This window comes from Talpa europaea (assembly GCF_964194135.1).
Source record: "Talpa europaea genome assembly, chromosome: 14".
NCBI lineage: Eukaryota > Metazoa > Chordata > Mammalia > Eulipotyphla > Talpidae > Talpa > Talpa europaea.
This window is the reverse complement of record NC_140082.1, coordinates 92015598-92039985: the sequence shown is the minus strand read 5'-3', so window position 1 is coordinate 92039985 and position 24388 is coordinate 92015598. Positions and strand designations below refer to the sequence as shown.

The 24388-nt window shown below is 65.4% G+C and overlaps 1 protein-coding gene across 1 annotated transcript; it reads right to left on the bottom strand.

Annotated features, from left to right (window-relative positions):
- Nucleotides 1-344: 344 nt before the first annotated feature.
- Nucleotides 345-23805, bottom strand: SLC28A1 (solute carrier family 28 member 1; the record flags this gene model as incomplete). The annotated part of the gene is made up of 17 exons (XM_084253744.1): nt 23514-23805; nt 22728-22813; nt 21815-21906; nt 19618-19801; nt 15992-16133; nt 15364-15477; nt 14302-14379; nt 10885-10965; nt 9320-9400; nt 7760-7885; nt 4264-4394; nt 3737-3905; nt 3441-3638; nt 1607-1688; nt 856-954; nt 614-725; nt 345-417 (listed from the first exon to the last, which is right to left on the bottom strand). The coding sequence occupies exons 1-17, from the start codon at nt 23607-23609 to the stop codon at nt 345-347; spliced, it is 1944 nt and encodes a 647-aa protein (XP_084109870.1). The 5' UTR covers nt 23610-23805.
- Between the last annotated feature and the right edge of the window lie 583 nt (nt 23806-24388).

Below are 24388 nucleotides of genomic sequence, written 5' to 3'. Positions count from 1 at the left end.
TAGTTGGGGGCATCCATGGGCAAAAGCACCAGCAAACTTCCAGCGCCCAGACGAGGTGGCTGGGCCCAGAAGCACAGGGTGCAGGGGCAGAACCAAGGGCGGGAGGGACAGAAGACTGGGCTGCTGTTGGGATAAGCGGAGAGAGGCGGCGGCAAAGGGGCCCCTGAGGATTCACATCTGAGGAGGCAGGAATGGGGAGCAGGCGAGGGGTGTCTCTCACGGAGCGCCCACTCGCTCTGTCCATTCACCCACCACCCCGGCTGGTGACGGGGTGTGCCGAGCCTTAGACGTCCGGAGCGGGAGGGCAGGCGGCCTCGTCCTGGGGAAGGCAGCCGCGGGCCTGACTACGGACAGACTGTGTGATTGTAGAACCGACAGCAGTTGTCCAGGGCCACTGGGGTGAGCTCAGGGCTGGGGCTGGAAAGAAACACAGCGGCCGTCGCGCACCGGGCCTGCCCCCGCCTCTCAAGGCTGTGCAGCCTGGGAGTCGCTCCGTGTCTCTGGTGCAACCTTCCTTCCCCAGGGGGGTCTGCCAACCCCACGTCCTCCTCCCTGGCCACGTCACTGGAGCTGTACCCCCAGCCCCCGCGTGGCGCAGCATCGGCCCGCTCACCTCTGGAAGAGCTGGCGGCAGCACTGGTACACCTCGAAGCTGCTGCTGCTCAGGGTCTGGTTGAGGAGGGAGGCGCAGTCCACCTCGGGGCCCCGCGGAACGTAGAGGATGCCTGTGCAGGGAAGCAGCTGGCAGGCAGGGCACCCCAGAGCCCTCCGGGACCCAGCACCTGGCCTGGGTACGGGTAGCTGGAAGACGGGGGCGGGATGAGGGGCGGCCTGGGCTCCCCGGCCTGCACTCACCTGCGACACAAGCGTTCGCCAGGGACACACAGGCACCCGTGAGGAGTGCCCGGAGCACGATCCGGGAGAAGTCACCCTTCCGTTGGGGGGCCATGGAGACTGCAGGGACAGAGGGCTTGGGCTGGGAAGCTGGCACCCCTGGCTGCATCAGGGACTCCCCACCCTCCGTGGGCGGTCAGCGGGCCTGTGTGCTCCGGGCTGCTTGCTGAGATGGGAGTCCTCCTGGGCCTGGCCCAGGCCCTGGGGTGCACCCCACACGCCCCCAGGTGGCAGATGTAGGAAAGGAGCGTGTGGGGTCAGGCAGGCCGGGCCAGACGCTTGCTAGCTGAGTGGCCTGGCCCTCCTGCCACTTCTCCAAGACCCCGCTGCTCTCCCGGTTAGGGGGCGAGGAAGCTGGCAGGCAGGACTGCAGGTGGAGCTTTGGTGGCGAGGAGCTGAGAGCAGAGGCTCCCTTCCAGGGCCGCCTGCCTGGGAGTGTGGAAACTGGCCACGCAGCCTCCAGGGCCAGGCCAATACTGTCTGTCACCCCCCAGCCCAGACCTCTGAGCCCACACAGCCGAGGTCCACCCCCCGCCCCCCTCCGAGCCACCCAGCAACAGAGAAAACCCGGACTCCCAGGCTGGAGGTGCCTCGGCCATCTCATCAGGCCTCACCAGGCCGACTGCACAGCTGGGCCCCTGCAGGGGCTCAGCATCAGGCCCAGAGCCCGAGCCCCGACACCAGGACCCTGGGACGGCCCCACGGGACTCACTCAGGCCTCCCAGCATGATGCCGATGGAGCTGAAGTTGGCAAATCCACAGAGGGCAAAGGTCGTGAGGGTTTCTGCTCTGACCTGAAAGACAGGACGGGAAGAGGGGCTTCCCGCAGGGGCTACCCGCGGGGCCCCACACCAGCACCCCGGCCTTGATGCTTCCCACTCCCACGCGCCTTTGGCCTCTTCACACAGGCTGCGGCCCCTCCGCAGGCCTGCAGGAGACCCCCCTCGAGCACCGGCCGCCTCACCCCCCACTGCAGCCCCTCATCCACCTTCAGGCCCCTTGTCCTGATGGCCAGCGGGGGCCCCTCCCGCCCGGGCCTCGTGGACCCTCCTGCGCTCTGATCCCGGAGCGCTCCGGCAAACACCCTCCCTCCGACATGGTCTCTGCTTCTGTTTACTGTGGAGAGCACCTCGGGGTGTGCGGCCAGGTGGGGGCAGGAGTGGGCCTTCAGGGGGGAGCAGCACGGAGCCCACCCTGGGCTGGGGCACGTGCCCCCCTGCAGCCAAGGCGCCTTTGCAACTCAGACGAGAGAAAATATTCCACGAGACGCTCCCAGTAACCCAGGACATGCTCGCTGAGACCAGGAGCGTGAGAAGTCGGGAGACTCTGTCTCCTCAGAGGCAGCCCCCTGGGGAAGCTCCTGGCCCCCGGGGCCTCCTGCCTATGACTCAGCCCGAATCTGGGATGCTGGGCCGCTGGGCGCTGGGGGAAGCCCGCCCACTGGTGGGAGAGAGAATAATGGGGTTAACAGCCCGCGGGGGGGCGGGTCACCACGGCCAAGGCCGCTTCCTGTGGTCAGTGTCGCCTGCAGAGCCCATGACACGGCTCCTTCAGGGAGAATTAAAGGACTCGGGCAGCGCGGAGCTGCTGTTTTAGGGCGGTGGGAAGACGGGTGGTGGGCTCGTTCTCAGCAATGTTACATGGACAGTTTACATTTTCTAAAGAAATAAAAAACTGAATTTAGTTTCGAGAGTTTCCATGAGTAAGTGGACACTGGCCACCTTGCTGTGCTGGACAACAGGCTGCTGCGTGTTTGAATAAAGACAAGATAAAGACGGCGGTGACTCTGTCGGGGCTGCAAACTCGGGCCTGACCGCCGCTTTCTGACTCATGGCGTGAGGGCGGGGCCTCGCTCCATTTCGTTTCTAGAGTGTCTGTAGTTCCTCACTGGTTTCCATGCCCCACGGGGGCTGTGGTGGGCGCGTCTAGGGGGTCCGGCCGACTGGGCCCCTGTGCTCAGCCCCGCGCCTTCGGGTCCGGCCCAGGATGGGTCGGCAGCCACTCAGGGCCTGCACCCAGGACCCCAGCCAGACAACGCGTCCTGAGACCGGAGCAGGCCACCCCCTCCACCAGCCCGCCAGGAGACCCGGCTCCAACGTGACGGCTTTGATTCTTTCCGGAAAATGCATCTTCTGGGCCTTTGTAGCTCTTTGAAGGAAATTTTAACAGAAAGAGCCAATCCAGACAGAGTCCAGCACCCTGTTCGTGAATGCCAACTCTCCCTCCCTCGCTCTCCGTGGCTCTTTCTCTCCCACTCTCTCTCTCTCCAGCTCCCCGCCTCATTGAACCCCGCATCTACCTCTGGAGAGAGTCACGCAGGCGCCACCCCAGTTCTTCACCAGGAGAGACGAGTGTGGTCCCCAAGGCCACGCCGGATGGCAGCTGGTGTCCGGCTCCCTGTCCTGAACCAAGCTCCCTCCCACTTGCCTTCCCTGAGCCCCCCAGAAAGCAGCGAAGCCAGGACCACCCGGCCTGCCAGGGAGAGGGCGCGCATCGCCCTGGTGTCTCGGGCGTGGCTGCCGCAGGGCGGGGATGGGCACACTCACGGAGATCCACTGCTTCTTTCCACCCAGCCACTCCTCGGCTCCCGCCAGCCGGCGCTGCTTGTACTGGGAGAGCTCCTGATAGGCCACGAACTCGTTCAGGAAGAGCTTGATGCCCAGCAGCTCGGCCACCACTGGGCAGTCCTCCCAGGCCACGCCCATCAGAAAGGCCACAGGCCGCAGGATGTAGGAGCAGAGGAGCTGGCACCAGGTGAGAGGGCTGCTGGCACCGGAGCTGCCCAGGCTGGGAACCCCACCAGGCCCCGGCCCCTCCTAGCCCCGTGGGCCTGGCCCCAGACCTGGAAGCTGAGCCCCTGGATGTCCACCATGTTGCCCAGCCAGGCGAGGGCGGCGTTGATGAAGGCCAGCACGGCCAGGAAGGCGATCAGGTTGGCCGCGATGTTGGCAACGACCTTCACAGAGATGGCGGCCCCACTGCTGGCTGCTTCCAGGAGGTTCTGAGCCTCTCTGTTGTCGGAGCCAAGGGATTGTTAGGACTCTCGTGACTCGGCACAAACAAGAGGGTGCGAGATACTCTTGGATAATTTTTCATATTGACTACGAGTTGAAATGATAATATTTGGGGTATATTGTGCCAAATAAGATCTTTTCCTAAAGTCACCTGGTTATTTTTTATTTTTAAAAAGTGACTCTAGAGCATCTCCAGTGGCCCTGCGGTTGACACCCGCTCCCCAGGGCGGCCTTCACATTGCTGAGGCTGGGGGCCCTTGGATTCCCAAGCACGTGGGTCCAAAGTGCTGCCTTTCAACGTGTCTACAGGAACAGGACCCCTGGGAGTCCCGCCCCAGCGCCCGGCGCTGCTCACCCGTAGGAGAGTTTCACTCCTTCCTCGCTCTTGAACCTGGACGCCTCCACCTCCGGGTAGACCAGCTTGGAGAGGGCCAGGGCGCAGGGGGCGGCCATCACAGACGCTGCGATCAGGGAGGCCGCGTCGATCTGCAGAGCGAGAATGCGGTCGGGGGAGATGGTGGAGGGAAGCTGGGGCCGGTGTGCCTGCCCCGCGGGTCACTGTCATCGGTGTCACTATCTGTAACAAGAAGGCCCTCGTGTGCAGAGTCACCGGCTGCGGGCACAGACCACACGTTCCCTTTGGAACTTGTGCAAGTAGCCAGGGCAACAGCCGGGGTGAGTGGCCGGAGCAATACCTGGGGCAAACCGTCCGCTCCACAGGCGAGCAGACCGAGGCCCAAAGGCTTCACCTAGGACCTGCCCGAGACAGAGGAGGAGGACTAGACCTGTGGCATCTGGGCCCCAAGTTCAAGGTCTTCCCTTCTCCTGAACCCCCTGCCTTGGGCCTCCGACCCCAGTGCTGGCTCCGAGGGCTTGTGACAAAGCTCACAGCCCCGCTGGGCAGGAAGGCCCTCCCTCTGGGGGGGGGGGGTGCCTCCTTGTATCCTCACTATGGGGGCACTCACCATGGCCAGGCAAGCCAGACACCTCAGGAGAAGCGGCCTCCCAACACCTGGGCCGTGCCCCCCAGCCGCGCTCTAGAAGCTCCAGGACTCTGAGACCCGCCTGCTGTCCCTCTTCTGTTCTCAGCCCCCACATGCTTCTTTTCAGAGCTCAGCGGAGGCCCCTCAGACACGGCCAGCAGCCCTGAACACTGGCCCAGCTCCTCGTGGGACCTGCCTGGCCTCGTTCTGGGGGACCCTGCCACAGCTGGCATCTTGGGATTTCTCCTCCGGCCACCAGGACTTCCCCTCCCTCCCCCATGGAGGTGACTGTGAACGGGAGGCCCAGCAGCACACACCCTGCTGGGCCGCCTTCCTGGCCATCCGGGTGGCCTGGGGATGTCCACAGCCTCACCCCTGCCCTCCCGCCCCGCTGCTGCTCTCAGCCCTGCCGCCAGGAGGCCTGCACTAGCCTTTGTGCTTCAGGGACCACTCTGGCCCCACAATGCCCTCTGGCCTCTGCCCAACAGTGTCTCGGGCGGAGAGGGAGGGGGTCAGCGACCGCCGCTTGCCTTCTCAAAGGCGCCTCTCTGAGGAAGAAACGAAGTCCCCGCCACCCACCGCACAGCACAGGCCAGCCCCATGTGACAAGGACGCGCTCCAGGCCGGAAGGAGCTGCCACTGGCGCCTGCGCTGAGTGCTTGCTGTGGGTGCTGCCCTTGACCCTGAGCCTGCGGGGAAGGGGTCGGCTGTCCTGCCTGCATCCCAGACAGGGAGACCGAGCAGAGGACGACCCCCGCCCCACGGCCTGCACAGGGCCCCACAGACCCGATCCGGCCTCTCACAGAGCCCCTGAGCCAGAGCAGGGCCGGGAGGGCAGGGCTGGGCGGAGAGCGCTGGCGCGCGTTTGGGAGGCGGGTGGAAAGGCAGACGTCTACGGGGCACCCAGGGAGAGATCCCGTCGCGGGGAGCCCAGACACCAGGGGCCGGTCTCCGTGGCGGGTTCCCGGCCAACGCGGGGAGAGCCAGGCCTGCGCCTGTGCAGTTTCCGGCAGCCGATTACAGAGTTAAAGCAAAAAGGTTAAATTTTAATAAGGCATTTGGTTTAACCCAATCTATCCAAAATATCATCTTTCCACCCACGGCACCGGCACAAATGTCCTGGGAAAATGTGTCGCTGCTGAGGGCAGGGCTGAGAACACCGGGAGGGGCTGCCTGGAGGAAGGGGGGGCGGGGTGGGAGGGGAGGAGCAGGGTGAGCCCGGGCTGCTGCAGGGCTGCCCAGGGCCAGGTGGGGGCAGAAGGGAGCTTCTCTGGAGCCAGAGGCCGGTCCCCAGGGCTGGGGCGGAGGGAAGGACCCGGGAGGAGGGAGGCGGGGCGGGAGGGAGGCCTGGGAGGTGCTCTTCATCTGGGGCTCCGAGGAAGGAGCCCAGCTTGAGGCCAGGCTGACCCTGGCGGCCTCTGCAGAGCCAAAGGGCGTGGGTGCGGGGGCCCTGGGGCTGGAGGCCCCGGCCAGCGGCCGGACTGGCCAGGGCAGCTCCGGCCAGGGCAGGGGAGGGGGCTGAGCATTTGGCAGACATGGAGAGGGGGCGGGGTCCTTCTGTGTTCAGCCCAAAGCCACTCCGGGCTCCCAGGCTGGGAGGGGAGCCGGGCGTGGGCCTGGACTTGGCCGGCCTGTCCACCTCCCTCCAGGCGGCTGCTTTACGATGACCGCTCCGGCTGGAATTTGCCCTTGGAGGCCTTTTGTGAGAATACCTGTGTCTCAGGCTCTTCCTGATGGGACCAGAGGGAAGGGGTATTTGGAAGGTGACTGGCCGATGTTTTCCCAAGAGGTGACAGGAAAGCGAGGGTGAGCTCCGCTGGGGGCGGGGCGATCACCTGAGCCGAAGCAGCACTCGGGACTGTTGCTCTTTTTATGGGTGGTTCCCTGTTCCCTGCTGATGGGCCATTTACACGTTTTACAACCACAGCTGCCTCACACAGGGCTCCCTCGAGCCCATCAGCTCTGTGGGACTTTCTCTTTGTCCTTCTGGACCTTATGTCACCTCCAGAATTCTACAAGGGCAAGTTGCAGAAATATGTGGCTGGAATGACCTCATGAGCAGTGAAGCCGGTGTGTGTGTCTGCAGGTTCAGGTACTTAGGGGAAGATCTGAGGTGACACATGTCAGTGGCTCCCAAATTGAGTGGGCAAAGGAAGCATCTGGAAGGCTGGACACGGTGTGCTCTGGGCCCCTGCCCTGAGTTTTGGGTTCAGCAGGTCAGAGTGGGGCGCAAGAATTTCCCCTTTCCCAAGTCCCAGGTGAGGCTGGGCTGGAAGAGCCCATTCCACACAGCCAGACGCCGTTTCCCCGGCAGAAGGAGTGGAGGTGGTTTTGCTTTTTCACTTCATTCACTTTTGCAAGAAGCATGAATTTCTTTGACGACTTTAAAAAAACTAAGAGGGTCCAACGGTCTCAGGTGACGGCACAAAGAAGCCCAGGGCGGCGCGGGAGGGGAGTGGTCACTGCAGGGCCGACTGAGGCGTCCACTCGCTGCAGGCCCTTCTCCCCAGGGCGGGCGGGGGGGGCAAGAACAGGACACATCTCAGGGGGCCCCAAGCTTGGGGCGCAACTCCTGCCTCGGGGATCCCATTTCCTCCCTGAACCTCAGTTTCCTCACCTGTAAATGGGCTATTCAAGCACCTGCCACTCTGCCTGGGCGGCCTCTTGGCAGACGGGAACCGCTGCCCCCCAGCCATGCGAGGAGACGAATGGTCCAGCTGCTGCCTGCCTGGCCTGGTGCCGCCGCCTCCCACACCCAGCATTGGGCTCAGGATGAGGGGCCCTTGGGTTGCTCCTGCGGGGAGCCAGGGTGGGGGGGCTACCACAGGTGAGCCTCAAGTTCTCAGTTTTCAACAGGGGGTGACATACCCCAAAGGAGATGTAGGCGCCCAGCAGGCTGCCGGCGATGGTGGAGTAGCCTCCGGTCATGACCACGTGGATTTCGGACAGCGTCATGTCTGCCAGGTAGGGCCGGATCAGCAGGGGGGCCTCGGTCTGCAGGGGAACCAAGGCCTTTGGTCGGCGGCGCCCCCAGGGCGGGCAGGTCAGGGGCGGCTGGGGACCCTGGGCAGGAGGTCAGCGGGTGCGGTGAGCGTGGGCTAGACCCAGCCCTCCCCCTCAGCCAGCGTGTGGCCTGGCCTCCTGCGGCCACTCGCCCACCAAGCCAGAGGTCACAGCTCCTCCGTCCAGGTTCTGGAGGGCCGTGGGTGGGAGGGATTCCTTCTGTCCACGCCAGGGGGCGGGAAGTGGAGTTGCTGCAGCCCTGGGGCCGGGGGCCCTGCGGGGCCTGGGCAGGGGTGGGTCACTCGGCAGTTAGTGGGTGCCCCCTGTCCCAGGCTGCTCTGCAGAACGGGGCTCCAGGGGCAAGTGGGAGAAGCCCCCGCCCTCGAGGAGCTGAAGGCCTGGGGCGGGGCAGGGGAGGGGCATGGCAAGGAGCCCAGGGAACGTGTAACTGCAGACAGTGGTGACTGGGTGACGGGAGGCCGAGGGGCAGCCGCTGGCAGTTGGGGGCGTTGGAAACTGAGTGGCTGGCGAGGCCTCGGCAGAGGGGCCCTGGAGCTGAGAGCCCACTCTGTGGTCTGGGGGCCCCACCCTGCCCCAAGGACCCCGCAGATCTAAGCTAGGAAGGGGAGGACCCCCAAGCAGGGGCGGGAGGGGAACCCGGAGGGGGTGGAGGGCGGAGCGGTGGGGGCGGGGCTGCAGGCAGGAGACGGGAGGTGAGCGGAGCAGGAGGCCGAGGCCTGGGGCCTGTTTTCTCAGTGAAAACCATGGGGCACATGGTCCAACTCGTCCTTCGGCACTTTCCCACGGCCTCGGCTTGACCGTCCTGACCACGGTGGACGCCGGGCCTGACGGCAGGTGTGACGGCACACCTGTCTAATTGGCTAAGCAAAACACAGAGCAAACCCCCAGCGTGACACGAACACATCGGCGTCACGGCAAAAAGACCCAAGGTTTCCGGAAGGTCCCGTCGAAGGGTCTTCTCCGGTGTCTCTCACTGACCCGGATGTGGGGCAGATGGGCCGGGGGGACGGACCCGTCCATCCCCCGAGTCCCAGCGCCTCTGTGAGGTCAGGACTGACACTCACTCAAGACGTGTCTGCCGGGGAGAATGCATCCTCGGAAAGGGGGGCACAGAATGCCTGGCTTTTCTTGGGGGACAGCAGCCAAGTCCCCCCGCGGTGAGCCCCCGTTTCCGCCGGCAGCAGAGGAGAAAGCAGGGCTTCCTACAGCACGCGCGGCCCTTGAAGAGCGTGAGGCAAGAGCGGCCGAGCCGCAGGACAGCGCGCCTGGCAGCAGCCACCGCACACGGCGCGCCCCCCGGGCGGCGACCTTGGCAACTCTGGGCAGAGGTTTCAAAGACTCCGCTGCCAGTTGAGTCTGAGGGGAGGGACCCAGGGCGCCCACCTGCGGCGGCGCGGCACCCACCTGGCTCACGAAGATGTTTCCAGCCACACTCAGCGTCTCTGTGGCCGTGGTGCCCATGGTCACCTGCATCAGCCAGGCGATCTGGGAGGAAGAGGGGTGCGCGGACGCCCCGTCAGGGAGGAAGGGAGCGGCCCCGGGACCTCAGCACCTTCCTCTGGGCTCCCAGCCCGAGCAGGACCCCCGCATCTCCTGGGTCCACCCAGCCTCCCCGCCGCACCTCCCTCAGCGGGGCGCGCCCTGCCTGAGCCCCCACCTCCGAGAGCAGCGCCCTGATCCTGCTCCCGTCCCCGCGGAGACCTGGTCAACGCACTGGAGTCACTGTCCACTGGGACGTGACCGGCGCACTCGCCCGCTGAGCCCGGGGTCTCGCCTGGCTCCCGGGGCCGCCCGCGGGTCCCTCCCCACCCGCGCTGAGGAGATGCCCAGCGGCCCGGCCCTGCGGGAAGGCGGGGAAGTTGGCCCTCCAGGCACGATGGACGATGGACGGCTTCCCCGGAACCTCCCCGGCGCAGCGCCCAGGGCCCTGTCCCTCGTCCTGCCCCCCAGTGGCTGCCCCAGCACACACCCCGCCCCTCCCCAGGCCTGGGCCTGCTCCCTCCTGCCCTTCTGGGGAGCGGGAGTCGTGGCCTGGCGCTGCCACCTCAGCCCAGGGCCCGGCCCGGGCCGCAGCGGTCACCAGCCTGGTACCCCGCGGGGGAGGTGGGTTTGCATTCCTGGAGCCCCGCGCTGGACTCCACTCTCGGCGCTGAGGCCCGGCCTCGCCCCAGGCCGGCGCCTCCTCCTGCCCGGCTAGGCCGCAGGCCTGACGCACGCACCGGGCACACACCGGGCACACACCGGGCATCGCCCCCGCTGCGTCTGGCCTGGAGGCCCTGCCCAGGCCGCAAGCCTCTGGGTGTGCGCCCCCCGCCCTGGCTGCCCGCCCTGAGCCCCCCGCCTGAGCCCCCCGCCCTGAGCCCCCCGCCTGAGCCCCCCCGCCCTGAGCCCCCCGCCTGAGCCCCCCGCCCGGCTGCCCGCCCTGAGCCCCCCGCCTGAGCCCCCCGCCTGAGCCCCCCGCCCGGCTGCCCGCCCTGAGCCCCCGCCTGAGCCCCCCGCCCTGAGCCCCCCGCCTGAGCCCCCCGCCTGAGCCCCCCGCCCTGAGCCCCCCGCCTGAGCCCCCCGCCCTGGCTCCCCGCCTGGCTGCCCGCCCTGAGCCCCCCGCCCTGGCTGCCTACCCTGAGCCCCCCGCCTGAGCCCCCCGCCCTGGCTGCCCGCCCTGAGCCCCCCGCCTGAGCCCCCCGCCTGAGCCCCCCGCCCTGAGCCCCCCGCCTGAGCCCCCCGCCCTGAGCCCCCCCACCCTGAGCCCCCCGCCTGAGCCCCCCGCCTGAGCCCCCCGCCCTGGCTGCCCGCCTGGCTGCCCGCCCGGCCGCTGCTCAAGGCGCCTCAGCTCTGCAGCGCCCGCCCCGCAGCCCAGGGGGCGCCGCGCGTGTCCCCGGGGTCGAGCCCGAGCGCCGGCGGCTGGGCTGTCCGGGCGGCCCGTCGGGAGGGGAGGCCCGGCGGGTCCCGCGGGGGCGGCCAGGACTCACCTTGAGGATGACCCACTGCATGAGGCCCACGTAGTAGAGAACCGACATGACGCAGCTGAAGAAGACGATGATGGGCAGCACCTGGGGGCAGCGCAGGCGGGGCTGGAGCGGGGCGGGGCTGGGGCGGGGCGGGGCTGGGGCGGGGCGGGGCTGGAGCAGGGCGGGGCTGGAGCGGGGCGGGGCTGGAGCGGGGGGCGGGGCTGGAGCGGGGGCGGGGCGAGCACAGGGGTGGAGCTACAGCAGGGGCGGGGCTAGAATGGGGCAATCAAGGGGTGGAGCTAGCACAGGGGGCGGGGAGAGGGGCGTGGCTAAGACAGAGGCGGGGCTAAATCAGGGGTGGGGCTAGAACAGGGGCGGGGCTAGAGGGGGGCAGGGCAGTCAAGGGGCGGGGTTAGAGCAGGGGCGGGGCTAGAGCAGGGGGCGGGGTGAGCAAGGGACGGGGCTACAGCAGGGGCTGGGCTAGAACGGGCAATCAAGGGGCGGAGCTAGCACAGGGGGCGGGGCTAGCGCAGGGGCGGGGCTAGCGCAGGGGGCCCGGGGGCAGGGCAGGGCCCGGGAGAGCCCAGGAGGGCCAGGACGCACTGGCTCTGAAGTGCATGAAGCCACAGGGGTTCCCCTGGGGCACCTCTGCCCGCAGCCCCCGTCCCCTCCAAGGCTGCCGTGCTCTCCCTCCCCACACCTGAGGCCTGTGCTGGGTAGCGCCTGGCCTCCTGCCCAGCTGCTTCCCTGCCTGTGCAGTGGGCACGCAGTGCCAGGACAGCACCCGCGCTCCAGGGCAGCGCCTGAGCGCAGTGCAGCCCCAGTAGGGCCCAGGGCCGCTTCCTCTGGGCACGCAGCTCACCCACAGCTCAGCGGAGAGGGGCTTCCAGTGCCCCGCCAGTGCCTCTCACCGTTGGCTCCCGACTAGCCACACACCCAGGCTTTGTCCGACAGGCACAGCCAGGGCCCCCTAGGGCTCCGGCGCAGCAGGTCTGGCTGGGCCTGAGAATTCAGCCTCTCCAGACACTCCTGGGGCCGTGTGGACACCACAGAGACAGCCACCCCCCAGGCAAGGCCCTTTCCAGTGGGAACCGGCCCGCAGGCAGGCCAGAGGCCAGGACAGGGCCCTGCCGCCACCTCTCCCCCAGAGGCTGAGCTCCAATCACGTCCCTGGCCCCCAAGTTCCACAGACAGAGCCTGTCACCACCAGGCCACGACAAACCCCAAAACCCCAAGCTGGAAGATCTTCACAAGTGCCCGCTGCCGTGATCCCCCAAAATCACAGATAAGCCGAAGAGATGAAGACCAACACCCCCGACATGCCTCCGGAGCGCCTGCCGCCCAACGCTTCCCAGTCACCGGGCCCTTGTGGGAGGGTCACAGCCTCACTGGTCATGAGGGGAACCGCCCACGGGCCCCTCCGTTCAGCACACGCCCAGTCTCCCCTCACTCCCCGTGCCCGCCCTGAGGTCATGCTCATCAAGGTACTGGTGACCCCTTAATTGTGAGATTCTAAATCCAAGGCCAGGGCCTCCCTGGTGGTGCAAGGGTTAAAATGCAACCTATGAAGCAATCCACAGCCTCTGCAGCAAGAGTTCAATTCCGGCTGGCCAGGGAGCTACCCACATGGCGCAGAGACCTCTCCTGCCGCCCGCTGCTCCCCTCAGCAGTGTACTTCCGTCAATCTGCCTGTTCTGCTCCCCGCTCTGTCTCTGGTGAATCTGCTCACCCCCAAAGCCTCTGGCCTGTGCCCCAGCTCTTGTATGCATAAATAAATAAATCTTTAAAAAAAAAACTAAACAAAACCAAAAATAAATCCAAGGCCACCTTCCCATCATTCCCTATTTCAGCTTTCCCCAAAAAAATTTAGTCCTGGCGCCCAGAGGCTGCATCAGGCAGACACCCAGAGACCCTGGGAGATGGAAAAGGCATCCCTTCTCCCCAGGGGCTCCCCAGGGAGTGGGCGGAGCAGCCCCACCCAGCCCACGAGTGGGGATGCGGAGCTGGGGTGCGGCGCTGTGGGCGGAAAGTTTCCAGACGGAGCTGGAGCCAAGGTGGGTGACTCATCAGGACGACACTGCCGGGAGGACCGCCACGTAGCTGCGCTCGGCTGGGGAGGGGAGCTGAGGGGCCGCAGGGCCGCAGCTGCGGCAGGGTGGGTGGGACTCCACCCAGGAGCAGCTTGGAGCCTGCAAATCTGAGCAAGCTCAGGGGAGTTCCCAGGGCTGACTCAGGCCAAAGATCTGGGACTGGGGCCGTGATTCACGGGAAGGGAGAGCAGGAAGCACCAGGTCCTCCCTTCCACCCGGCACCAGCAGGCCCCCCCCACCTTGAGGACAAGCCCTGAGCCTGGCAACAGTTCATGCATGTTCATGTGTGTGTCATGCTGTGCACACGTGCGTGCGTGCGAGTATACTGCAGTGTGCATATGTGTGTCATGCTGTGTGCACGTGTGTATTGTGCGAGTGTGTTGCGTGTGTGGTGTGTGTGCGTGTGTGAGCACACATGTGCGTGCATGCATGTTCCTTCTGTGATGCAGGGAGGGAGGGTGTGAAGGGTCTTGGAGAGGAGCGCATGTTCTGAGAAAGGATCTCGGTGCCGGTAGCCTGCGTCTCCAGCCCTGTCTGGCCCACGGTCAGGAGGAGTTGGTGCAGCAGGCGTTGCACCGGGAAGCGCCAGGCTGCGTGAGGATGCACTGGCAGCCTCAGCCTCAGCCCCAGCCTCAGCCTCAGCCTCAACCTCAGCCTCAGCCAGCTCGCATGTGCGGAGGTCATTATCGTGGTCAGGCAGGAGCTTTGGTATTTGGGAGGGAGACGGTGGCGCTGGTGTCGGTTGATGGGACGACCAAGGACCGGTTCCAGCCTCGCCCTGCCCAAGCCCAGTCAAGCCCCTTCCTGCTCCAGAATCTTCAGTAGCCCCATTTCTTGGAAACAAAACCAGCATTGATGATGCTGCCAAGATGCAGCCCCCCTCGGCGGGTGCCTTGTCCCCCAGCCCACATGTGGCCCCAGCGCCTGTAGGCCCATCGGGCAGCCTTGCCCTGGCCGCCCACACCCTATGTGCTCCACACTCCAGCCTCTTCTGTCCTGCCCATGTGTCCGCCTGTGTCCACCGTCCCTGTCCGTCCTGTCCTGAAGGTCCACATCAAGAGCCACCTCCCCAGGCGGCTGCCTCACTTCCCTGTTTAAACCACCTCCCCTCCAGGCTTCCCCAGCTCCCACGGACCTGGGTGGTGGTCGGGCCTCCCTGTCTGTCTTTCTAGAACATGTGCAGTGAAATGCACCATGGGGTGGACACGCTGCCCGGTCCCTCAGGACCCAAGACCGAAGCTTCATTTGCTTGCAGTACCCACAGGCCCTGTGCCCAGGCCCGGTTATTGAGACCCCACTAACTGGGCAGTGGCTTCTGAAGGCCCCATGGGCCGAGAGTGAAGCTGACCTGAAAGGCAAAGACCTCCTTGACCAGGGTCTCCCCAAACACGAAGCTGGAGCCGGCCTCAGTGTAGCTCAGGAAGACCTGCAGAGAAGACGCAGACTCTGGTGAGGCCGGGAGGGGGGCGGGGGAGAACCTGCACTGAGAACCAACTGAGGGAGCTGGAGGGGACCTGGGGCACAGAGTCCCAGAGACACCCCGGCCCTCCTGGCTCAGGCAGGTTGGCCCAGATGCTGGCCCCCTAGGCCCAGCCCCCCAGCCCCAGGGCCCCAATCCCAGGCCTTGCTCCCTGGCAAAGTGCCAAAGTCACATTCACAGGCCTTGGCCCTCTGCACGCACCCCCCAGGAGACGCCTTTTCAGTACACTCTAAAGACAGGAGAGTTGCTCGGACAATAGAGAAGCGACAACGGAGGAAACAGGAAAGCGAGGTGCACGGAGCCGGGGTGGTTCTGTGCTGCTTGCTCCCACCCACAGCCCCCCGTCCCGTTCACGGCCTTGATGCCCTCCGCCACCCCTTCTGCAGGAGACATGGCTGCAGCTCCGGAAGGAGTCACTGCCGGCCCCAGCCTCAGGGCTCCCCACTATAGAGTAGGGGGCGGGGTCAGGCACACCCGCCTTCTCCCCCGCCCGCTCCCCGAGGCACTGGAGCCCTGGACGGCGGGAGGGAGGTGGATACCCCTGACCTGCGTCGTCCTCATTACATTTTACAAAGGAAATTGCGATGGTTACCCGGCATCTGAGTGACTCTATCGATGCCGAAAAATGGTAAAAAATAAAAAGTAAAATTGGTGTCATATGCATTTACCACAAGTTTAAAAATGGAATTGAGAAAGTGTGACTTCAGCCAAGTGAACGTTCTGTCACACGCAGGCCATCACCCAGGCTTTCCACACTTTCAAGCGTGTCGGCCCCCTGCCGAGGGGCGCCCGCGCGGGCCTGGTACCGGGAGCCTCCCCGCCCGGACTCCCGCGCAGCCCCTGCCCAGGAAGGCCAGCTTTGGGGAGGGGACGCCAGCCGAGCGCCCGGCCTGGGGTCCGGTGCCCCCCCAGAGGCCCCGGCGGACACACCTGGATCTGGTCGCCCAGCCACTGGAATGCGACGAATCCCGGCTCCGTCCTGATGACGAAGAGTCCCAGTGCGAACTGCAGCCCGAGGCCCCAGAACACGGCCCGCCAGGACACCTGCTCCCGCAGACAAGGCCGGGGGGAGCGGGGCGCTGAGTCCTTGGAGACCCTCGGGGCCAGGGGAGGGCGAGGGCAGGGCTGCTGGGGGAGCGGCCTCTGCAAGCCTCGGCCTGTCTGGAGGATGGGGCCGGCCGGTCTGGGCTGTGCCCCCCGCCCCCGGAGTCTGGGTATGCCGGGGTGAGGCCTCCCCACAGCCCCGTGTAGGACAGGGCCGGCTCACGGGCCTGGGGCCTGGGCAGAGCCGGAGTTGTGGCTGGACCCTCCCCATCCAGCGGGGCTCCCAGCTGCCCCCCACTGCTCTGTGCTCCCCCGCCCTCCAGAGGGGAGCTGGATCCCTAAGCCTGGCCGCCTCTGCATGTGAGGATCCCAAACGGTGACCCCAGAGCCAGAGCCCCAGCAGCTTGGGAGCCTGGGGCAGGTGTGGCCACACTGATGGAGGGTGCTGACAACATGGGGGCAGGGGGCTGAGGAGGGGGTTCAGAGGCCACTCTGGTCCAGGGCCTGCTCTCACCTGGCGGTGGTGCTTCGAGCCGGCGAATAGGAGGCCGAGGAGCACGCAGATGCCAGCAAAGGAGACCAGCTGCTCGGGCCGCTGGGCGGTGTCCAGAGCGAGCCACAGGACCAGGCCCAGCAGGGCCGCGAGGGCCAGACCCCTGCGGGAGAGAGACCAGAAGGTGAGCCCTCAGCGTCTCCCCCTTGAGGGCTGGGTGCTCAAGGCAGTAGGAGGAGAGAGCGGGGAGCCCCCGGGCAGACCTCCAAGCCTCCCAGAGCCTCGTCTCCTGCTTGGGAGAATGAAGCCTAAGACCCCGCTTCTCAGGGCCGCAGGGGGTGAAACGAGAGGACACATTTAGTGAGGGGCCTGGGGCTGGGCTCCGCCTGGGGCAGGAGATGTCGCGCTGCCTTGGGGCTGGCTCAGCCCTGCCTCTGGCCTTGCCAGCCGAGCTGGGCCCGGTGCTCCCCACAGTCCTGCTCCCCAGAGTCTGCTCCTGTCAGTCTGGACTGTGGAGCAGACACACGAGAGCAAGCCCCGGGTGTGAGCTCACAGCAGTGTCCCCTCGCGGGACGAGCCCTGCCTGGCCGGGGCAGCCTGCGTCTGAGAGCCCCACTGGGGCACTGGGCACCACAGCTCGTGTCGTGTGCCGGGAGCCGCGCCCGGCGTTGACAGACCCGCAGGCCACCCTCACGCCAGAGAGGAAGGCGCTGCAGCCGGCGACGTGCCCGTTGAACGGCCTCCAGTTTAGAAAGCAGCAGAACTGAGGTTAGCCCAGGTCCTCTGTCTCGGCCGTGCAGATTCTACACTCATCACCGCCTGGGGAGAGGCCCTCCCAGGACCCCGACTCAGCAGGCTGGCTCCAGAACCTTCCATTTCTGTCTGTGTCTCCCGAGTCTCTAGCATCCCAGCTCCGGGCTGACCATTTCTCCCGTGTCTTGTACCACGTGTGTGTCTCTTTACTCGCTCTTCTTTTTTTTTTTTTTTTTTTATAGAGGCATGCTTTATTTATTTGTTTTGCTGGTTTTGTTTGTTTGTTTTGTTTATACAAGCACTGGGTTCAGTCAGAAGTGCGGGAGGGTGAGAGAATTCACCAGAGCCAGAGCGGGGAGCAGAGCAGGCAGAAGGACCGAAGGACACTGCTGAGGGGAGCAGCGGGCGGCAGGAGAGGTCTGCGCGCCATGTGGGACCCTCCTCCGGTGGCCGGGGAGCAGCCGGGGATCGAACCGGCGCCGCAGAGGCCGCGCGCAGTTTCGCAACCCAGCGCTCAACCGCTGCGCCACCGGGGAGGCCCCTACTCGCTCTTTTTCTTGGTGAAGTCGCTTTATCAAAATTCAAAAGCACGTCTGTTTTTAATAGCGTTAGTAGCGACATGAGGGGCACATAATAAAAACTTGTAAGTGTACAATAGGCTAAGGGTTGACGTACCTGCACACCTGGAAACCATCCCACGGTCCAGTCAGCGAGTGCACCCTCGCCCCCCAGGTTTCCTTCATGCCCCTCTGTAGCTCTTGCCTGACCCCTCCTGCTCCCAGGCAACAAATGATCTCTTTTCTGTCACTCAATTAGTTTGCATTTTCTAGAATTTTCTGTACGTGAAATGACAGCGCACCTTCTTTCCTATCCGACTTCTTTCAGTCAGTGTAACTATTTGGAGAGCCATCCATGTTTTTGCACGCATCCATCATGCATTCTTCTTCAGTGCAGAGTAATATTCCGTGGAGTGGCCGTGCGTCGGCCCATCCATCCCCTGCTGGTGAATCTTAGGCGTTTTCTCCTAGCCCTGCGATGCACATCGCTGGTTCGTGGCCTGTTGTCCTTTTTACACCTTGTTGCATCTGGTCTTCTAAAATTTTCTTAATGACTTATACATCTTTGTTCAGGAGGGGTTTGGTCTGTCCACTTGGTGTGGTTATTGACACGGGAGGAGGGGTTAGCTCTATCACCTTTCACCTTATTTCCTATCGGTCCCATCTGCTCTTGTTCCCTTTGTTCCTGTTTTTCTCCCTTCTTGCAGATTAACTCTTTGCAAGTGATTGTCCTTTTGAAAGCCCGGCTTGCTGGGCTGCTTGGCCGTATTCTTTCAGTGGTTGCTTAGCGCGGACGCTTCCATCCCTCCCTCGGCCCGCCCTGGCTCCCTTGACCGCAGGCCTCTGCGCCTGTGGTGGGGAAACCTCAGGAAGGCTCGCGCAGGCTCCCCCGCAGCCCGTGTGAGGCCCCTCTGTGGGGAACATAGCCTCACGCCACCGCATTATCACTCTTGCTGCCTCAGCGGGCTGCATGTTGGAGCGCTTGGGAGAAGACGGGCGTAGTGCTCGTCCCGATGGCCTTGCCGCTCCCTCAGCTCCTGCTCCTCGGCGGCCCCAGCTCCCCAGGAGTCTCCTCTCCCGTCTCCTGCCACGCAGGCTGCGAGCCCAGTCTGAGAAACCCCCGGTTCTCCTTTACTGGAGGCAGGTGAAGAATTCCAGATCGAAGGGCTTGTGGTTTCCACCGTCCCACTGTTCGCTCGACGGTGTTCTGGGGACCAGGCGTGCTCTCCCCCACATCCTTGTTCCTCGGGCTTTAAGGTTTTCTCTTCTGCCCGGGCTGCGGCTGGGCGCCCCGCGGCTCGCGTCTCCTCACGCTTCTCGTGCTGAGTCTGCACTGCTCAGAGCTTTGGGCTTATTGTCTTCAAATGTGAGATTTTCGGACACTCTGTCTTCACGGGTTTTTTCTGCTCGGCCTCCCCTCGGCACTGGCCAGCACGTGTGCCCGCGCCCGCTGACAGGCGCGCCATGGGGAGCGCACCCGTCCCACGCCCGTCCAGTTCTGCCTGCAGGCTTGTCCGGGGCCCAAGCAGCCTTGGTCCAGCTTCACTCTTCCCCCTGCTGACCTAGGCCTTTCCTGGCTCGCTGGCCATGCCCTCCCTGCTGTGGCCACTGAGAATAAACACCCCCGGCCCCGTGTGGGATTGGGGGGGCTATTCCCTCTTTCTGGGGCTGGGAGTCTGGTCAGACTCAGGGAGCACCCTGGAGGCCTCCCTCGGCTCTGCTCCTCCTTCCTGGGCCTTCGCAGTGGGAACTCCAGCCTTTGCTTCCCTGGATTCCCCGGTCTGTTTCCCCAGCTCAGGGAATCTGGGGCCCCTTCCCTGCCACCTGCTTTTCCAGGCTCTAGAGAACCCCTTTAAAACCCAGCGGAGCCCAAACTGTTGTCCAGGCACGTGACTCACCACACCTGAATCCCCTGGGGTAACCTAGAAATACCCTCAGCGACCCCCCTCTCCCCCCCACCTGCTGAGTCAGCCTCCAGGGTGGTCCCCGCCCCCCCCCCCCCCCCCCCCCGCCTCACTTGCGCCTGAGGAGCAGATAGGAGGCGCCACCAGGCCCTCCCCGTGCAGTGGGCGGGCAGCTCTGAACCTCGGCCCTCCTGGGTCCTGTCCTTAGCTGGGGGTCACCACACAGAGACCCTAGGGAACTGGGTGCCAGGCACCAAGAGACAGCGTCCTCGAGGCCACCCGGCAAGCTCTTCGGGCCCTGGAGGCTGGAGGGTGGGGCGTGCCTGCCAGGCGCAGGGATGGGATAAGGCTGATCCCGCTCTCCCCACCCAGGCTGTGGCCCCCCAGCTGACTCAGAGCCCGCCCACCCCATGGCTGGCGCGAGCACACTCACCTCTTAAGCCAGAGGCGCAGGCGGGAGCTCCCCAGAGGCCTGGCCCAGCGCCGCAGCTTTGGCCCCAGCAGCTGCTTCAGCAGGCTGTGGGCCAGGAAGGCCAGGACCACGCAGGAGAGGACGAACAGCGCCAGGGCCCGCTGGAAGTCCAGGAGGCAAGCGACCAGCAGGAAGGCGGCCCAGGCTGCAGCGGTGGGAGCAGAGGGACCCGGTCACCGGCTCTCAGACCCTGCGGCTGCCCCCGCTCCTGCCGACGCCCCCAGGCCTGGAGGGCAGGACGTCACCCCAAGGGGGGGTGGCGGCGATGGAGCCATCAGGCAGGACTTCTAGTGCCGTGTGAGCAGGACAGAGGCCTGAAGATCGCTGCCCACGGGGTGGCCCCAAGAGCCACTGCCCCCCGCGGGCCGGGGAGGGCGAGGCTGAGCTGACAGGGCTGAGGCCACAGGGACCGCTCTCCCCGCTGCTGCCTTCCCTTTGCTTTTTCCCCTTCGAGCGGCCACACAGGCCTGAGCGCCGCCTCCGGAAAGCCCTCAGGACTCTGGCCAGAACCCCGGCAAGGCACCCCCTTCCTCCGAGACCCCAGGCGGTCAGCTGCACCAGAGGAGGAAGCGCCCAGCAAGGAGGCCTGAGGCTGAGAAGAGGGGCTCGGGGCCCAGCAGACCAAGTGCAGCGAGGCCGGACAAGGGGACAGTGAGGACAGCAAAGAGCTGGGGCTGATACATGTTGCCCCGACGCGGGCTGAGAGAGGCCCCACCGCCATCATTAGCTGAAGACCAGGCTCCTGCGGCCCGGCCAGGTGGCAGCGGGGAGAGCCCTACGGGTTCTTCAAGGGCCTCCCTGGTGGCACAAGGAGTCAAGTCTCAGCACTATGAAGCCGTCCACAGCCTCTGCAGCACGAGTTCCACCCCCGGCCAGGGAGCTCCCCACAGGGCGCAGCAGACCTCTCCTGTCTCCCCGCTGCTCCCCTCAGCAGAGGATTTCAGTGGATCCACCTGTTCTGCTCCCCACTCTGTCTCTGGACAGAGATAGCCCCTGCACCTCTGGGCTGCACCCCAGGTCTTATATGCATAAATAAATCTTTAAAAAAAGAGAGAGAGAAGCAAAGCTGGGTTAGGTGAGGGGGCGCCCAGGAGGCCCTGCCAGGGGAAGCCCCAGCCCGGACAGGCCTTCCAGAGGCAGCTGTGAGGAGCCAGAGGGGCTGCCCGCGGCCCACTGCCCTCTGCCCGGCCTGTCCTGCTGCCCTCTGTCCAGCCAGCTCCGGGGGTCTCTGCATCTTCTGTACTCGCCTCCCCTCCCCCACCAGGAGGGCCTCCCCCTGTGCAGACCTGCCTTTGCCTGGCCCAGGGCTGCCCTGTGCACAGCAGAACTGGCTCCTCCTGGTCCTTCGCCCTCTTTCTAGAAACTTCTGCCAGCCGCTACGTAGCCCCTCCCCACAGACACGCGCCCCTTCTCCACACTGTCACCTGGCGAACACCCAACAGCTCTCAGTAGCTTTGTCTGCAGGGCGCCTGCCCTAGTGTCTGCCTCACCCCCACCGCAGCCCAGCTCTGCCCGCGTCCTCCGGGCAGCACCATCCTCGGCCTCACCTGCACTCCGCCTGTCCCCCTGCCCTTCGCTGCACCCACACCACCCAGCGTTCCTCCTGGGCACCCCTGTTCCTGCTCCCGTCTGCTCTCTACCCCGTCTCGGCTTTCCAGGGCCCCCCCGCCAACTCCCGCGTGGCTGGTGCCCGGCCACTGTCCTTGACCGGTGTCTCCTTTCTTTCTCCACGCCACCCGCAACGGCAGGGAGCATCCTGCCTCTGCCCACCCTTCCCCCACGGGTGCCCGCTGCGGAGGGCAGCCTCCTAAGGAGGACTCTACCAGCCACGCCCGCTCCTCCCACACAGCGGAGGGCTCCCGATGCCACCGCCTAGAACTTTACCCTCCCAGTGAGGCCTTATCAGCCCTGCCACGCCTGGCCTGCTACGCCTTCACTCCTGAGGTCCTCCCTCGGGGCAACTTCTCACCTTTTATCATCCTTCCCTCACCTCCTCGTCAGCCCTCCCCGGGCACCCCTCCCTGCGGCTCCTGGGACATGTGGAAATCTGTGCTCCCCTCCTCACTGCCAGGGAGCGTCCTGGGGGAGTCCCGGGCCTGGACTGAGCGGCCAGGGGTGTTGGGGGGCTGTGCAGGGGTGGGGGGCTGGCCCCACTCACCAGTGCACAGCAGGCCCGTGCGGATCCATCGAAACAGCTGCGCATGCTCCCGGCAGAGGTGCCTGGCTCTCAGGGCTGGCTGCAACTTCCTCCTGGGGGGAAGGCAGGCTCCAGAGCAGGCACCCCAGTTCCTACCGCCCCACCCCCTTGGGACTCCTCCATCTCCAGCACGAGGCCATGCAGTCATATCCCCCAAAAAGTGGCAGCGTGGGGTAACCGGGTGCAGGGCCAACCCCAGCCCCAGGCAAAGGGAGAACGGCCAAGGCCTCTGCGCCCACCTGCCTCTGCCCCTCCACCCAAGGGGTGCCCCTGCCTCCCTGGCTGAGACAGGAAGGAGACCCCAACACACAGAAACCTGAGCAGGCTGCTTGCTCGGGCCCAGCCCTGTGCTCACCCCCAGGGCCTGGACTTCTATGTCACATGCCCGCTGCCCAGTGCAAAAGCCGCGTCTGGCCGGGTATGTGGCCACTGTCCGCCTGGAGGAAAGGCTGCCTCCTCAGGGCCCTCAGGCCAGCACGGGAGCTGCCCCAGCTGTCTCCCCCCACACCCACCTCCTGCCTCCTCCAGCAGGGTCTGGCCGGGAGGGCCCCCAGGGGTCTGGGGGTCAGGGGCCTTGGCAGGCTGGCCGGTCCCTTTCCCTCTGGGGCTTTGTCTCCACGTGAAAAAGGGGGGGGGCAGACCAGTTTAGGGCTTTCCAAGCTGAGGCTGGAGGTGCCTCCGGGTGCCCCAGAGCTCAGTGGGGGGGCAGGGATGTTGGGCTGCTTCAGGACCCAGAGCCAACTTCAACCAGACCAGCCCCACAGTAGAGCTGGGGTCCCTGATGGCGGCGTCCCTCGGCTAAATCTCCTGTGCTCCTCTCTTCAACCAAGGTTTGGTGTGCCCCCCTGGGCACCCAGACCATCCAGCCCCTCACCATCCTGCGGGTTCCGGGCTGGCCTGGCTCCGGCTGCCTCCGCCCTCTGCAGGGCTCCGGTCGCTGTGGGGGCTCCGGCCTTCCTCCTAGGGTAGAGCCATCAGGTGGGCTCCTCCGTGAGCCCCAGGCTGGAGGCCCGGCGCGGGGAGGCCCACGGGCAGCTCGGGAGGGCTAGGAGGGGGCTGGATGTTTGCACAGGATGTCGTCAGAGGGCAGCTTAGTGAATGCCACCAGCGCAGGTTAAGCGCTGACTGTGTGCTGGGCTTGGTGCTGGACACGTGCTGCCCTCAGGGAACCCAGGGTCTGCGCTCAGACCTGCCGTGGCTGGTCGGGCAGTGCCAAGCAGGCCAGCCTTCGACACGGTCCCCGGCAGGTGACAGAAGCACCTGGGGTCATGCATTGGGGAGGGGTGTGGGGAGGCTGGTGGGAAGGGGTGTCTCTGGGAGGTCTGGCTGTCCCAGTGAAAGACAAGGCTCAGGCCCCTCAAAGCTGAGGCTGCCCAGGGGGGACCCCGTGCGCACAGGCTGGCTCTCCTCATCCTCAGGTCCCAGCTCAGTGCTGGCCCCGTTGAGGCCTCCCGCCTTTCACACCAGGCGGGCTGTCCGGGCAGAGCAGCCCTCAGCGAGGCCCTCGTGAGGACAGAGCCGGGCTGCCGCATGCGAGGCGCCACCCCAGGGCTCCTAGTTCCAGCAAAGAGGTGAAGGGGGGCAGAGGTGGGGGGTGGAGGGAGAAAACAAGGCAGGCCCTCCCTCCAGGGCAGGGGGCGGGAGCAGGTGAGGGACAGACCATGCTCTCCAGGAACTCAGCGCCCATGTTCTCAAGACCGTTGGCCACGGAGGAGAGCGAGATGGCCTCTCTTCGGCTGGATGCGTCGTCCTCCATGGGCAGCTCTCTGCTGGGACAGCCAGGGCCCCAAGTCAGGCGGGACCAGGCCAGGGGCCTGGAGAAGCCAAGAGGACAGCAAGGGACGCGGCGGGGATGGCAGCCCTGCCTGGAGCTGCTGACACCCCCGTACCGCGCTCCGCGGCCAGACAGAGGGAGGCGGTCCTTCCTGCGCTCACTCCCGAGCCCCCGGAGGGCAGGCAGAGCGGGGAAGGAGGGACGGACTCGGGCCCAGCACACACATGGGTCCGAAAGGGGCTTTTTTGGGGAGAGACACCCCAGAGGTCGTCACGCCCCACAGCAGTTTAGAACCATCGGGCTTAGGAGGTCCCCGCGCCATTAAAGCACGAGACACCACCGCTCACCCACCGGCGTGGCTACGTCAACAGGCTCAGCGATAAAAAGTGTCCACGAGGAAGTGGGGTGATGGGAACCCTCACTGGAAAGTGCTGACGCTGCTTTGGAAAACGGCCTGGCAGCTTGTCAACCAGAATGAATGCAGACCCAGAGACCCAGGCTGTGGGACCCGGCAACTCGACTCCTGTCTCTCCAGGAGAACAGAAAACGTGTCTGCACGGAAACCGGCACAAGAACACCCCCCGCGGCACTGACTCGCAATAAGCAAAAAGTGGAAACAACCGAAATGCCCACCAAGTAACACATGAGCAGGTCAAATGCAGTGCACCTGCATGGAGGAAGATTATTTGGCCTCAAATAACATCCCGGTGCTGCGCGCGGGGAAACCTTGAAAGCATGATGCTAACTGAAAGACGTCAGTC